This window comes from Rosa chinensis, chromosome 6, assembly GCF_002994745.2.
Source record: "Rosa chinensis cultivar Old Blush chromosome 6, RchiOBHm-V2, whole genome shotgun sequence".
NCBI lineage: Eukaryota > Viridiplantae > Streptophyta > Magnoliopsida > Rosales > Rosaceae > Rosa > Rosa chinensis.
The window spans coordinates 66,397,260-66,412,506 of record NC_037093.1 but is presented as its reverse complement, the minus strand read 5'-3'; the positions used below and the strand labels follow the sequence as shown (position 1 = coordinate 66,412,506).

The window sequence follows — 15,247 nt, the reverse complement described above, 5'->3', positions numbered from 1 at the left end:
AGCAGGTGCGGTGCAGTTTTACTCTGCCCTCCTTTCATCCAAAAACCCAAAAAAAGTTGAGTTTCTGTTCGTTTTTTTTTTCTGTCGAACCTGTTCGGAATCCGAACGATTCTATCCTCCAAAACAAAAACCCCAAAAAAAACAAAAAATCTCAAAATTTTTGATAGTTAGGGTTTGCGTTTCTATTTATTCCGATAAACAGAAAATCTCAGAACGAAAAAAAAAAAAGGGAGGGGAGGGTTTGTGATTTTGGTTGTGATGGCTCAGATTCAAGTTCAGCATCAGGTTCCGGTGACCGGTCCGAACGGCGTCGCTGTCAACACCGGTGGTCAGCAACAGATGGTGTCCACGTCGCTGTACGTCGGGGATCTGGAGCAGAATGTGACCGACTCGCAGCTCTACGATCTGTTCAATCAGGTCGGCCAGGTCGTCTCCGTTAGGGTTTGCAGGGACTTGTCCACTCGCAGATCTCTTGGTTATGGCTATGTTAATTATAGCAACCCTCAGGATGGTAAGTCTTTCATCTCCTTTTTCGATTTAGTGTTTGGTGTTTTTAGTTGATTCGTTTATATGTGTATAGATTGTTAAATTTTCATGTTGCAGTAGTTTAATTTGGGAATTTGAAATGGAACTAGATGAAAATTATATGCTTAGTGAAAAGAATGCATCGGTGAATTTTGTATTAGAGAAACTGCAAGGCTGAACTATTAATTTGAGCATTAAACATGAAAATGTTTCGGGCCTGTTCATGGAATCCGGGCGTTATGCATATGAAGTTGGTTATAGCATTGTGTTCTTGGTGGAGCATTTTGTAGCTCTGTTTGGGTTTTGACAAATATGAATCACGATAATGTATTTGTGCATACTTCACAGCGAATGTGGCTTCTGCCTCCAATAGGTTGTATTTAATCATTTGTTATTTTTGTTTACAGCTGCGAGGGCACTAGAAGTACTGAACTTCACTCCACTGAATGGCAAATCTATCAGAATTTGCTATTCTCTTCGGGACCCTACTATTAGAAAGAGTGGTACTGGGAATATTTTTATCAAGGTATTTATATTTTTTAGGCCTATATTTCTAGGCTTCATCTTCCCTCCCATGAATCTGTGTATATTTATACAAGATTGTGGCTGTAATCTTACTTGCTCTTTCACTTGAGTGCAGAATCTGGACAAGGGAATTGACCACAAGGCATTGCATGATACATTCTCGTCTTTTGGCAACATACTTTCTTGCAAGATAGCTACGGATGCTTCTGGGCAGTCTAAGGGCTATGGTTTTGTTCAATTTGACAAGGAAGAAGCTGCTGAGAGTGCCATAGAGAAGTTAAATGGCATGCTGTTAAATGATAAACAAGTGTACGTAGGTCCCTTTCTCCGTAGGCAGGAGAGGGATGGTGCTTTGCAGAAGACAAAATTTAGCAATGTCTACGTGAAAAATATATCAGAATCTACTACAGATGATGACTTGAAGAAAATTTTTGGTGAACATGGACCCATTACCAGTGCTGTAGTGATGAGGGATGGTGATGGCAAATCAAGGGGTTTTGGTTTTGTCAACTTTGATAACCCAGATGATGCTGCTAAAGCCGTTGAACTTCTGAATGGAAAGCAATTTGATGATAAGGAATGGTATGTTGGCAAAGCCCAGAAGAAGACTGAAAGAGAAGTTGAACTGAAGGAGAAATTTGAGCACAGCATGAAGGAAGCTAGTGATAAATTTCAAGGTGTGAATTTGTATATCAAGAACTTGGATGATAGCATTGATGATGAGAAACTTAAGGAAATATTCTCCGAGTATGGTACAGTCACATCTTGCAAGGTATGTTAAGTGTGTCTTTTTTGGTTAGTTGACAGTCCCACATCAGCACCTTCCTCATTTGAAGACCTTTTAATTTTGTTTTGCAGGTTATGCGTGACCCTGAAGGAGTTAGTCGTGGTTCTGGTTTTGTTGCCTTCTCGACTTCTGAAGAAGCTTCTCGAGCTGTAAGTGTCAAACTCTAAGCAGGTTTATAATGATAAATTAGTGGGTATGTGATTTTTTTTTTTGGAAATTTGAGAAATTTTATGACTTTTTAGCTTACGGAGATGAATGGCAAAATGGTTGTTAGCAAGCCTCTTTATGTTGCACTTGCACAACGGAAGGAAGAGAGAAGGGCAAGGTTGCAGGTATGACTTGTAGTGTTCTCAAAAGTTTGTTGGGATTGTGCGGTTTGATTTTTATGCTCATGGTTATATTTTATTGTTATCAGGCTCAGTTTTCACAAATGAGGCCTGTTGCTATGGCTCCTTCAGTGGCTCCTCGTTTACCAATGTACCCTCCTGGTGCTCCAGGTCTAGGGCAACAATTTATGTATGGGCAAGGGCCTCCAACCATAATTCCACAGCAAGTAAGTTGTTTTTGTATTTGGTATAGTGGTATACCTGATTTTTCAATTTATTGTAATGGAGGCTATTTATTTGACACAGTTAATTATTATGATGAAAATATCTACAGTAATTCTTGCCTTGCAAAAAGTTTTAACAATCATTAATTGTATCCTTAAGCGTTATAACATGCCATGAATTGTATTGGCGTTATTTAGGGTATGGTAATTTGGAATTGTAGAACTGATACAAGTTTATTTGGTACACTGCTACGAGATGATACAATTTGTCCTTTAGTTGTGTTAATCTCTATGTTTATAAATGTAGGCTGGATTTGGTTACCAACAGCAACTTGTGCCAGGATTGAGGCCTGGAGGTGCTCCTATGCCAAACTTCTTTGTTCCAATGGTCCAACAGGGTCAGCAAGGCCAACGCCCAGGAGGTCGACGTGGGGCAGGTCCTGTGCAACAAAACCAGCAGCAAGTGCCACTGATGCCACAGCATGTGAGTTCAATGCTGATCTCAGTTACTTTTAAAATATGGGTTTTGTATTAGTCCCTGTTGGTAATATTTCGTGTTCCTGTATGTTTCAGATGATTCCAAGAGGACGTATGTATCGCTTTCCACCTGGTCGCAATATGCCGGAAGCTCCATTTTCTGGTGGTATGCTCTCAGTTCCATATGACATGGGTGGCATGCCTATGCGTGATCCTGCAGGGGGACGTGCTATGCCTGTTCCTGCTTTGGCTTCATCCCTTGCAAATGCTACACCGGAAGAACAGAGGACGGTAAGCCTTTCTCGACTTAACCGATGACACTGAATGGAATACGGTAAAAAAAAAATTTCACTTGACACCCTGAAAGAATCCAATAGGATTTCAGCTTTATGACACAAGTTTTGTATTTCTGTGAGCAGATGCTTGGTGAAGCTTTATATCCCCAAGTTGATGCTTTGGAGCCCGACTCAGCAGCCAAGGTTACAGGCATGCTTCTGGAGATGGACCAGACTGAGGTTTTACATTTGCTCGAGTCACCGGAGGCTCTGAAGGCAAAGGTTGCAGAGGCAATCGAGGTCCTGAGGAATGTTACCCAACATCAGGTTAACAACAATGCTGATCAGTTAGCATCAATATCTCTGACTGACAAGCTTGTTTCTTAAGTTTGTCAACTTTGATTGGAAGGGAGGGCATCTCTGGTTTTTTTCTTCCTATTATCAGACTGCTGTAGAATTTATCATTTGATTTTGGATTTTTGGTTTCTTGTAGCTTTGTCAAACTGGGAAGCCTAGACTTATTACTTTGCTTTTAGTCGTGTTTGGACCTGTAGAATTTTTTGGTATTGCTACATTGGCTATGCGTTTTGGTTAATGACTTCAGTCCTTTATTTATTTGAAATCTGCTTGCGCCCTGTTCACTATTTTAATATTCAAGTTTGAATTGTTTGGCCATGGGATTTCTTAATCCTTCTGAATTGTGATGAATTACTTTGTGGGTGTTGAAAATCCGAGATCATGAGTACCTAGGTGTTTTACTGTTCAGTAGAGGCAGTAAGTTTGAAATGTTACTGCTTTGCCCAATTTTTAGGCTTTCCATAAAGTTACTCATTAATCTTAAAAATTTACCTCATCAATGTTAACTATATATATTTCTAAACGTTTCTTCCAACATTCAAAACAATTACCTCTATCAATGTCAACTATATATATTTCTAAACGTTTCTTCCAACATTCAAAACAATTTGTTTTTGGATTTCTTCTTTTCAAAACTTGTATTAAGGTTCAGACTCCAGAGTTGAGACCAATTAAAAAAAAAAAAAATGAAGAAAGGTCTATCCTGCTATTTAGCAAAAGAAAAGGACTTGGAAGGATATATGACTAACAAATTTTAATCAATTACATGCGTAGGTGAAATATCTATATCTATATCGATACTATTATTAAGAGAAGAGGGTTTGTTAGTCAAAGTCAAAGTCAAAAATTTTGACCGAAATGACCTTAGAAGATCTTTAATTAATTAAATCACAAGGACAATTATAACATTTACAAAATATACTTTTATTTCAAAAAAAAAAAACCCACAACCCACTTTTTACTCCCACTATCTTCTCTTTGTAATGACGTTTTCTTTTTTATTTCTGAAAAAAAAAAAAAAAATACTTGCACATGCAGAGCATGTGTGGAGGATGACTAGTCTATTATTAAGATAAGAGACTTTGTTAGCCAAAACAGAAAAAATGTACCAAAATGACCCTGAAATATTAAAAAAATTTGAGAGTTAAGAGATTTTGTTAGTTAAAACAGAAAAAATGTACCATAATGACCCTGAATTATTAAAAAAACTTTAAAACTCAAAAAATAGATAGAGGTAAAATAGTCAGTTTATAAAATAAATAGAAAATAGAAAAAAGAAAAAAAATGGTGAAAGTGAGAAGCAGAGACACGTAAAAAAAAACTACATACTTCCACTAGTGAGTAGTTATTGCAGAAAAAATAGATCCAGTGATAGCTATTGCAGAGAGAAATGTGGGGTTGTGAAATAATTTTTTTAATAAAAATATATTTTATAATTATCATATTTATCCTTGTAATTTAATTTATTCTCAAAATTTTTTAATCTTTCAGAGCTAAATCTGTCAAAATTTTTAAATTTTAGCTAACAAACTCTATTATCTTAATAATAGTATAGATATCAATTTTCTCTAACATAGTGTTAGAGCCCGTATAATTAACACTAGATCTTGAGGTACTTTTAGTATTCCACCAAATCTGTTCAAACTTCAAGTTGGACTTCCTATTTTCGTTATGCCTTTGTTTTCTCTGAACTTCCCTTGGTGTTCAGACCTGAAAATGAACCATTACCCAGAAATGCAAGCAGGTCAGAAAGACAGAAATAGAACCATCTGATTTGATTTGTCCTTAATAGGCATGAGATGATCATCTAAGGGTGATCCTTTTGTCGATGGATGGTCCTATTCAACTCGTAGTCTCTGAAGGATGAGAACAAACCATGTAACATAGCTTCTTTCCCATCCCTTTCCAGATCTACATGACTCCGTAGCGAGGCATTTTATCAAATACTAAATAGTCATAAAATAAGGAGCTAGTGCTTTCACCATGCCTGCAGCAAGATATATAAACCAACAGTACACAGCGAAATCCATGGCTTTCCCCAATATCAAACACATCTCAGAGTGCTTCATCCAGCCACACACTGTTTCCCAAGAATCGAAGCAACTCTTTTACTTGACCCCCTATGAACTCGTCATGCTCTCCGCCCACTATATCCAGAAAGGCCTCCTCTTCACCAAACCTCCTGAAGCCAACAGCCCCAATTTTCTCGGAACCCTTTTGGCGAAACTGAAGTACTCTCTTTCCCTCGCCCTAGTGCACTTCTACCCACTCGCCGGTCGCCTTGTGACCAAGAAAGAACAAGACCTTCATCTCTACTTTGTGTATGTGGATTGCAGCAACAGCCCCGGAGCCAAATTCATCCATGCTTCTCTTGACATGTCCATCTCCGACATTCTTTCCCCAATTGATGTGCCCTTGCTGGTTCGGTCCTTGTTTGATCACGACAGGGCGGTCAACCATGACGGCCACACCACGTCGCTGCTGACGGCTCAAGTAACGGAATTGGTCGACGGCGTTTTCATCGGGCTGTCAATGAACCACTGTCTCGGTGACGGAACATCTTACTGGCATTTCTTCAACACTTGGTCTGCAATTTTCCAAGCACAAGAAAACAATGTCACTCTTTCCAAGATCTCCAATCCACCAGTGTTGGATCGGTCTGAACTCTGAAATATTCCGAGCCGAATAGAAGAACATCCCTCGTTCAAAGATCTCCCGCACACCGGTTATGGAGCGGTGGTTTCCAGACGGTCATGGTCCAATCATCAGCCTCCCTTACACAAATTCAGATGAGTTCGTTGGATGATTTGAAGCTCCGGAACTCATGCAGGGAGAGAATATTTCACTTCTCATCAGAATCCATAGCAAAACTCAAATCAAAAGCCACTTCAGAGTGCGAGACCAGCGAAATCTCCTCCTTTCAGGCCTTGTCTGGTTTTCTCTGGTGGTCAATTACTCGAGCGCGTGATCTTCCACCAAATCAAGAAACAGCGGCAGATTGGCTGCAAATAACAGAGCAAGAGTCGTCCCGGTCCCACCACTGTCGTCTAATTACTTTGGGAGTTCCGTTCACCCAATAAAATCACAAGCTGTGAAAGCAGGGGAGTTGCTCGAACACGGGCTTGGATGGGCCGCGTGGAAGTTGCATGAGACTGTGATGAACCACAACGACAAACGGATTCGTGGATCGATTGATGCGTGGTTAAAGTCTCCGGTTGTATACCAATTGGGTCGGACTTTTGACCCGCAGAGTGTGATGATGGGGAGTAGTCCGAGATTCGACATGTATGGAAATGAATTTGGAATGGGAAAAGCTGTGGCGCTACGAAGTGGGTATGCCAGCAAGTTCAGTGGCCAAGTGACGTCGTATCCGGGACGTGAAGCCGGAAGCATTGACTTGGAGGTGTGTCTTCTTCCGGAAGTAATGACAGCTCTTGAATCTGATATAGAGTTCATGGAAGCTGCCTCTGTACCAAGTTATGATTTGTCAAACTCAAACTGGTGTGATGTTTTGTAGCAAGCTCCAAAAGAAAGGTGTTGCCATTTTTTTTTTATTCAAGATGTTGCCATTTTTTTTGGTCTTTAACTATAACTCCAATAAGATAATGCTCTACCTAATCTTCTATTAAATATTTGAAGAAAAGTAGTATTTGTAACAATAGTTGTTAATCAAATTCATCGGAGATTATTTAGTGCTCAGTTCTTTTTCAATTAGGGTCATCGTTTAATATATTATTTTATTGTTGACATTTAATATACTAATTATTCGGTTTAAGAATATCGGTGAGTTGGTGACATGTTGGTTATCAATAATAACTAATTTTTTATTTTATTTTTTTGATTAAAGGAGCAGAGCTCTATTTATTAGAAAGAGAGAATGTCAAAACAATAGGGACGGGGGCAAAACAAAACCCCTCCGAAAAACAAAGCAACTTAAATACAAAACCTAGTAGCACTGAAAGAATATCAGTGAAGAAAACGAAAATGAGGTAAGCCAAGCTTATCCTGATGACAAAGGTCAATAAGGAATTGGGGGATTGAATCCCAATAAACCAAACCTGAAGAAGTTAAACCTACGTTTGCTAAAGCATCTGCAACTTGATTTCCTTCTCGGAATATATGAGAACAACGAAATTGCATCTGAGAGACATGAAACATACAATTATCCCATGCCACATGAAGTCTCCATGGAACAAGATGAGGGGAATTGATGAATTTAAGAACAAGGGAAGAGTCAACTTCTAGCCAAATATGCTTCCACTCCCGCACCCAAGTTAGTTCAATTGCCTTAATAACAGCCATCACCTCCGCGTCTACTGAACAAGGGATGTCAAGATTACACGCAAAGGCACCAATAAACTCACCCCTAAAATTGCGGAAAACTCCCCCAAAACTAGCCTTGCCTGAATCAAGATTAAAAGCCCCGGCCGTCGGTATTGATCTTGATGCAATAGGAGGAACCCAGTTCACTTCTACAATTCGGGGAGCTCTTCTAGGCTTACAAGGGACATCAAAGCACTTTAAAACACAAAGCTCCAAAACTAAATTATTCATGCAACCAAAGGCAAGAAAACTGGAAGCCCGCATATGCCCCATTAGTAAACGACAAACATGAGTTGGAGAACAAGCATAATCCTCAAACTTGACTTTATTACGTGTTTTCCAAAGAAACCACAAAGTCGTACAGAAACAATTTAACCAAAGCTCCTTCAATTGAGGACTTCGATCATTCCCTCTTCTAGCATGCAACAAATCCAACAAAGAGCTTGGATGTGCAGCCAACTGAAAAAGAGAGAGCCATCTTTGCCATATGAAATCAGCAAAAGGGCATGTGAAAAAAATATAGAGCAACGACTCACCATCTGTACATACATGTACATTTGCAAACATAATTAGCTATAATGGGCCACGCTCATTGTACCGCCAAAGGTACTAATTCCGGCTAAAGGAATGACATGCCGACACACCGATAGGCGGGCTACAGCCCCAGCGTCGGACCACCTCCAGATCACCGCCGACGCGCCGCCACGCGCCACGTCAAGATGGCATCAGAAGCTTCTGAAACTGGGAACTGAAGCATATCAGTCCCACATCGAAAACAAAGAGAAGATCAACCTCTTCCTCACCTATAAAAGGTTCTCTCCTCTCTCCTCATTAAGGACGCATTCAATACTTACCTACTGTTATCATGTCAACATAAATACATTAACTAACTTAGGCATCGGAGAGTTGAAGACCGCCCGGCGCGGTCTCCCTCTGACGCCCATTGTATTTTACTTGACAGGTAACGGGAGCCTCGAGAACAACACAAGTACCGATCCACCCACCGGATTAGCGTTAGCTAAGATCCAGCTACCGCTGGACTTTTAGACATCAACATTGGCGCCGTCTGTGGGAACCCTTGAACAAAAGGCCATCCCACCACACTCACCATGACTAACGGTAGCGGGGGAAACGGTGAAGAGCAGGCAGACCATCTCTCCATCCCCCAACCCTCCGACCCAGCGGTGGGAGTTAACCACGCACTATTCACAACCCCGGTCAACCCCGGCGGTGAGGTAGATCCAAGCAGCAGTCGCCCGCCGGGCCAAGACCTCGTCACTATGTACGAGCTAGCACTAGCGGATTTCCATAAGGCAAACAGAGAACGTGAGGAGGAGCGCAAGGAAAAGGCCGAAGCCCAAAGACAGGTGGCTACGCTTATGGAACGTTTTGAGGAACTGAAAAAGACGCTGGCGGCCACCGCCCGCCCAGCACAGAGCGAGCAGTCACATAGCACCAGGCATAGTCGACCCAGCACCGGCACATTGGTACCAGGGCCGGCCATACAGATGCAGGTACCGTTGAACCCACCTGAGTTGTTGGAAATGGGACCACCGCCCATACCTCAACTAATGCTGGAGCAAGTGGCGGAATCACTCCCGCACACCAACCGCTCGGGAGCCAGGGCAAGGACTGAAGGCAATCTGCCTGTGCCAAGGTGCAGGCCATCCCAGCGGGACATTCAGGCTGATTCCGCCGACGATGCAACCGCCCAGATATTGGAAAGGATGCACCAACTGGAGCAGAGGTTGATCCGGGCGGAATCGGGCGTCCCAGCACCAACTCGGAATCCGCTCTTCACTTCCAGACCTGGGCCCTTCTCCGCTGCAATTCTTTGGCTGTCAGACCGGCACATGCAAAAACCCCAAAGATGTCGCATTACGGCGGAATGTCCGATCCCTTCGTCCACATGGACACCTTCAAGAAAGTCACCAACAACAAGGGGTTCGACGACGCCACCTTGTGCCACTTGTTCAGCGAAACGTTGGATGGCGAAGCAATGAACTGGTTCTTTGAGTGTCCGCCGGGGTCTGTCAGCTCATTCCATGCACTATCACACGCTTTCCTCTCCCGTTTCATCTTATTGTCCGCCGGTCATCACAACACGAGTCAGCTATTCAGCGTTAAGCAGGGGGAGGACGAATCACTGAAGGCCTTCGTCACAAGGTGGCGGGCGGCAGCGTCTCAGTGCCGCGACCTAGACAAAACTATGGCATCAGCGGCCTTCAGGAAGGGACTTCTCAAGGGACCGTTCCTCTATCACCTCAACTACAATCATCCCAATGCGACGTATGACCACGTCATGAGTGAGGCGGTCATTCACGCCCAGGCGGAATTCATCACATATGGAGAAACCCCACCACCACCAGCAACGCCAACAAAGTCAACACAGCCATCCTCCAGTCACCAGGAAACCGCTAACAAGAACCCCTCAGCACCACCAACTGACAAGAAAAGGGAGTGGCAGCAGGGCCACCACCAGAACAAGCGGCAGAAGGACCAGCATTACAACAGGGGAAACCGCCCAACCCATGGGGATAACCGCAACAAGCAAGCGGAGTCCTCGCAGCGGTATGCAGTTTTCACGGTCCTAACGGCCTCGTATGAAGACATCTACAATCAGTGCAAGGATAAGATCCCACCGCCACCCCCTCCAAAATACCCAAAAACGGGCAAACCCAGGAACACCGGCAGGTGGTGCAAGTACCACGAAGACAGCGGCCACAATACCAACAGCTGCAATGCTCTCAAAACGGCCGTTGAGACCTTATACCGTGACGGCAAGTTGGAACAGTTCAGGGTGCGCCAACCACCACCAGTAACTGCCAACGTCGAGACCTTGGGCCGCATCAACACCATCGATGGCGGTGCTCCAATCACCAGCATGTCTCACAGGGCAAGAAAGCGCTATGCACGCGCTAATCATCCGAAGGAAGTCTGCAACATCCGCTACGAAAGGTCCGCCAAACTCCCAAGATCGGGTTGGGAACCTATTACCTTCTCAGAGGAGGAGGAGCGCGGAGTCCATTTACCCCATGACGACCCATTCTTGGTCGATGCCATTCTTGGCAAATTCTCGGTGGGGAGAATATTGGTGGATAGCGGGTCCGCTGTCAACGTCATCTTCAGCGGCTGCTACGACCATCTCAAGCGGAACAAAAAACTACTCCAGGATCACGAGCCACTGCTCAGTTTTTCCGTTGACGTCACACAACCGCTAGGGTCAGATTACATGCGCTTGGTTATTGGCACTAGTCCGTGCATGGCGGAGGTGCATACAGAGTTCATTATTGTCGACTGTTTCAGTTCATACAACGCCATCATTGGTCGACCAGCGCTTAACAAGCTCAAGTGCATCATTGCCGGGTACATGCTTCTCATGAAGTTCCCCACGCCCAACGGCACGGGCTGTGTGAGGGGAAGCCAGCAGCTGGCACGAGAATGTTATTCAACGACTATAGCGCGGTCAACACGCCTCCATGAAATTCTGACGGTGGGTAACGAGGCACCAGCACCAAACATCTTTGAGGATCCTAGAGACGAGGAGAAGAAATATGTAAAGAAGGAACCGGTCAACCCGGACACGTCGTTGAAGGTTGTCTGCATCTCAGACGAGCACCCTGAGCGGACAGTCTGCATAGGCGCCCAACTAGATCCAGAGGTGGAGGCAGAACTCACTCAATTCCTACGTGATAACGCCGCCGTCTTTGCATGGTCCTACGCGGACATGCCAGGTATCTCCCCTGAAATTATCACTCATAAACTGACCATCAAGCCCTCCTTTTATCCTATCAAGCAGAAGCGGAGGGCCTTTGATGAGGAAAAATACCGGGCAATCGGAGAGGAGGTCGCCAAACTACGGAACATTGGATTCATCCGCCAAGTCATCTATCCCCAGTGGATCTCAAATTTGGTAATGGTCAAAAAGCCCAGCGGCAAGTGGCGGATGTGCGTCGACTTCAAAAATCTCAACAAGGCATGCCCAAAGGATAGCTTCCCGCTACCTCGTATCGATCAGCTAGTTGATTCAACTGCCGGACACGAGCTCCTCAGCATGATGGACGCTTTCTCCGGATACAATCAGATCAAGATGCACCCCAGCGACCAGGAATGCACTACCTTCACCACCGATAAAGGCCTCTACTGCTACAATGTCATGCCTTTCGGTCTGAAGAACGCCGACGCAACTTACCAGCGGTTGATGAACGCCATGTTCGCTGAGCATCTGGGAAAAATCATCGAGGTCTACGTGGACGACATGCTAGTCAAGAGCATAAAGGCCAGTGGACATGTGGCAAACCTCAGGATCATAGTAACCATCCTCCTGGCCTATAATATGCGCCTCAATCCAGAAAAATGTTTCTTTGCAGTCACCGCTAGCAAATTTCTCGGCTACATCGTCAGCGAGCGAGGTATCGAGGCTAACCCGGATAAGGTACAGGTCATCCTTAACCTGGCGAACCCCGAGTATAAGGTGGACGTCCAGTGCCTCCAGGGCAAGTTAACCGCCCTTTCTCGATTCATCTCTCGACTCACTGATAAGTGTGCCCCATTCTTCAAACTCCTCAAAACAACTCACAAGAAGGTCATTGACTGGAACCCAGAGTGTCAGGCGGCATTCCAGGGCCTAAAGGAATACCTGGCAGCAGTCCCTCTCCTTTCTGTCCCTGTGCAAGGAGAAATACTATTCATATATCTAGCGGTCTCGCCAACGGCGATAAGTTGCGCCATTGTCCGGCGGGAAGGCCAGGATGAGCTCCCAGTATTCTACGCCGGCAGGGGCATGAACGGAGCAGAAACAAGATATTCACCGTTGGAACAACTGGCCCTCGCACTTATCGTTGCCGCCAGACGCCTCCGGCAATACTTCCAGGCTCACACGATCCATGTGTTAACCAATCAACCGCTGAGGCAAGTGATGCAGAACCCTGAAAACTCGGGGCGCCTCAGTAAGTGGGCCATTGAGCTCAGCGAATTCGACATAGAGTACAAGCCAAGAACCGCCATGAAGGGCCAGGTAGTGGTGGACTTCATCACTGAACTCACTGAACGTCAGCCGGAACCCGGTACTCAAACAGAGCCTGGAACAGAAATAGTAAACGGTGAAGAGGCAACTCCCCCACAGTCAGATTGGAACCTGCATGTGGACGGCTCCGCCTGCGCCAAGGCCAGCAGCGCCGGAGTCATCTTAACAGGACCCGGGGGACTGAACGCGGAGTACGCGTTGAAGTTCAACTTCAAAGCTTCAAACAATATGGCGGAGTACGAGGCACTTATCGCCAGTCTACTCCTCGCCATTGACTCAGGAGCTGACAGCGTCAACATATTCAGCGACTCGCAACTAGTCGTTAACCAAGTCAACGATAGCTTCCAAGCCAAGGACCAGCAGTTGGCGGCATATTTGGGGTACGTCAAAACGTTGCTAAAAAGGTTCAAATTTCACACCATCACACAGATCCCCAGGGAGAAGAACACTAAGGCTGATTCACTGGCGAGACTGGCAACCGCCCAACCACATCAGAGTCCAGCGGACACAAGGGTGGAGTACCTTGACAAGCCAAGTATCACAAAGACCCTGGCGGAGATTTTCAATATTCAGGTCAATCCCAGCTGGATGGACGAGATCATGACATATAAGCGCAACGAAACATTGCCAGAAGATAAGGTCCATGCAAGACAGCTCAGGCGCAGAGCAACCCGCTACAACATCCAGGATGGCAAGCTTTACCGCCAGGGATTCACCCATCCCAACCTCCGCTGTCTAACCCCAGAGGAGGGAAAGGCCGTCCTAGCAGAAATCCATGGCGGAGAATGTGGAAACCACTCAGGCGCCAGATCCTTGGCCAACCGCACAATGCGACAAGGCTACTTCTGGCCCACGCTTGGTGATGACGCCCGGCGGATTTCGAGGTCTTGCCACAAATGCCAACAGTTTGGAGATCTCCCACACGCACCGGCGGAACCACTGTCAGTCATCATCGGCCCATGGATTCATTCCACGTGGGGCCTGGATTTGATGGGAAAGTTCCAAACCGCCAAGGGTCAGTTCAAATACATCATTGTTGCCATCGATTACAACAGTAAGTGGATAGAGGCCAAGCCACTGACGGCAATAACTACCGCAAAGGTAATTCGCTTCCTTTGGAAGAATATCTACTGCCGCTATGGTGTCCCACATACAATCATTACAGACAACGGCACACAGTTCAACAATAAGGAACTCATCTCCTTTACCGCCAACTTGGGCACTAAGTTGAGTTTTGCATCTGTCGCCCATCCCCAAACCAACGGCCAGGTCGAAGCAGCAAACAAGATAATCAAGAAGCTGCTACAAAAGAAGCTCGACGACGCCAAGGGTTTGTAGGCGGAAAAGCTTCCAGAGGTCCTATGGGCCATCCGGACAACTCCATCTACCGCTACTGGTGAAACTCCTTTTTGTATGATGTTCGGCACAGAGGCTGTCCTTCCTATTGAGGTAACTCAGCCTACCGCTAGGGTCAAAGGCTACGACCCAGAGACCAACAACGACGACGTCAACTTGGACAGGGACCTCCTAGAAGAAAGAAGATACAAGGCCCATCTGCACAACTTGCAAAACAAACAACGGGTATCGCGTTTCTACAACGCCAGAGTCAAGGCCCGGAACCTCCAACTGGGGGACTGGGTAATGAAGGAAGTCATCCCGCCACCAACAAAACTCCGCCCAACTTGGGAAGGCCCATACAAAATTGTGGAAGTCGTTAGCTCAGGCACCTTCTACTTAATGGACAAGGACGGCGTCACGTTGACCCACCCTTGGAATACCGAACACCTTCGGTATTACTACAAGTAGTCAGACCGCTACCCAGGAGCATCTTGACTTAGCCAAATTTTTGTTCAATATTTAGCTAAGGGAAGCTACGCAACGGGTACTACCCCACTTTTGTACACTGATAAGTCAGCTATCAATGAAACGAGGAATTATTCAAACCATTGTTACCAAGTCTAGCACTGAGGGCAACTGGCAACGCCAGCAATCGTCGCCGGACCTCGTCCGCTACGTGGTGCACTTGGACCAATCTTAATTCCTTTAATGTTTCATTGGTCGACAGAAGAAAAATATAACTCAAAACACTAGCACTACAAACACATCATGGCAAACCAATTCAGAAATTTATTGCACTTCCCAACATTCTTTACACTGTTGTGCCTCAGCGGCTACAAAACAAAAATAAAAGAGTAGGAAAATCCCTAGGCGATCTCAGCAGGTTTCAGGGGTTGCCTTCGACATCTTCGGCTTCAGCAGGCGGCGGCACGATCGATCGACTCGCTTGGTCAGACCCTTGCGCTGTCGGACTGGGGGTCTCTATGGTACCATCCGCCCGCGTGTGCGCCTCCAGAAATCCAGCACGTGACACCTCCGACGGGGTGGGGTGGGGAGTCTGCCGG

At 45.3% G+C, this 15,247-nt stretch overlaps 1 protein-coding gene and 1 pseudogene across 1 annotated transcript; both read left to right on the top strand.

Moving 5' to 3' along the window:
• Positions 1-258: 258 nt before the first annotated feature.
• On the top strand, positions 259-3,783 carry LOC112169988 (polyadenylate-binding protein 2). Its single transcript, XM_024307122.2, has 9 exons — positions 259-511; positions 933-1,051; positions 1,166-1,822; positions 1,909-1,986; positions 2,080-2,169; positions 2,253-2,390; positions 2,695-2,871; positions 2,961-3,155; positions 3,284-3,783. The coding sequence occupies exons 1-9, from the start codon at positions 259-261 to the stop codon at positions 3,524-3,526; spliced, it is 1,950 nt and encodes a 649-aa protein (XP_024162890.1). The 3' UTR covers positions 3,527-3,783.
• A 672-nt stretch (positions 3,784-4,455) lies between these two features.
• LOC112169989 lies at positions 4,456-7,109 on the top strand (annotated as a pseudogene).
• The last annotated feature ends 8,138 nt before the right edge of the window (positions 7,110-15,247 follow it).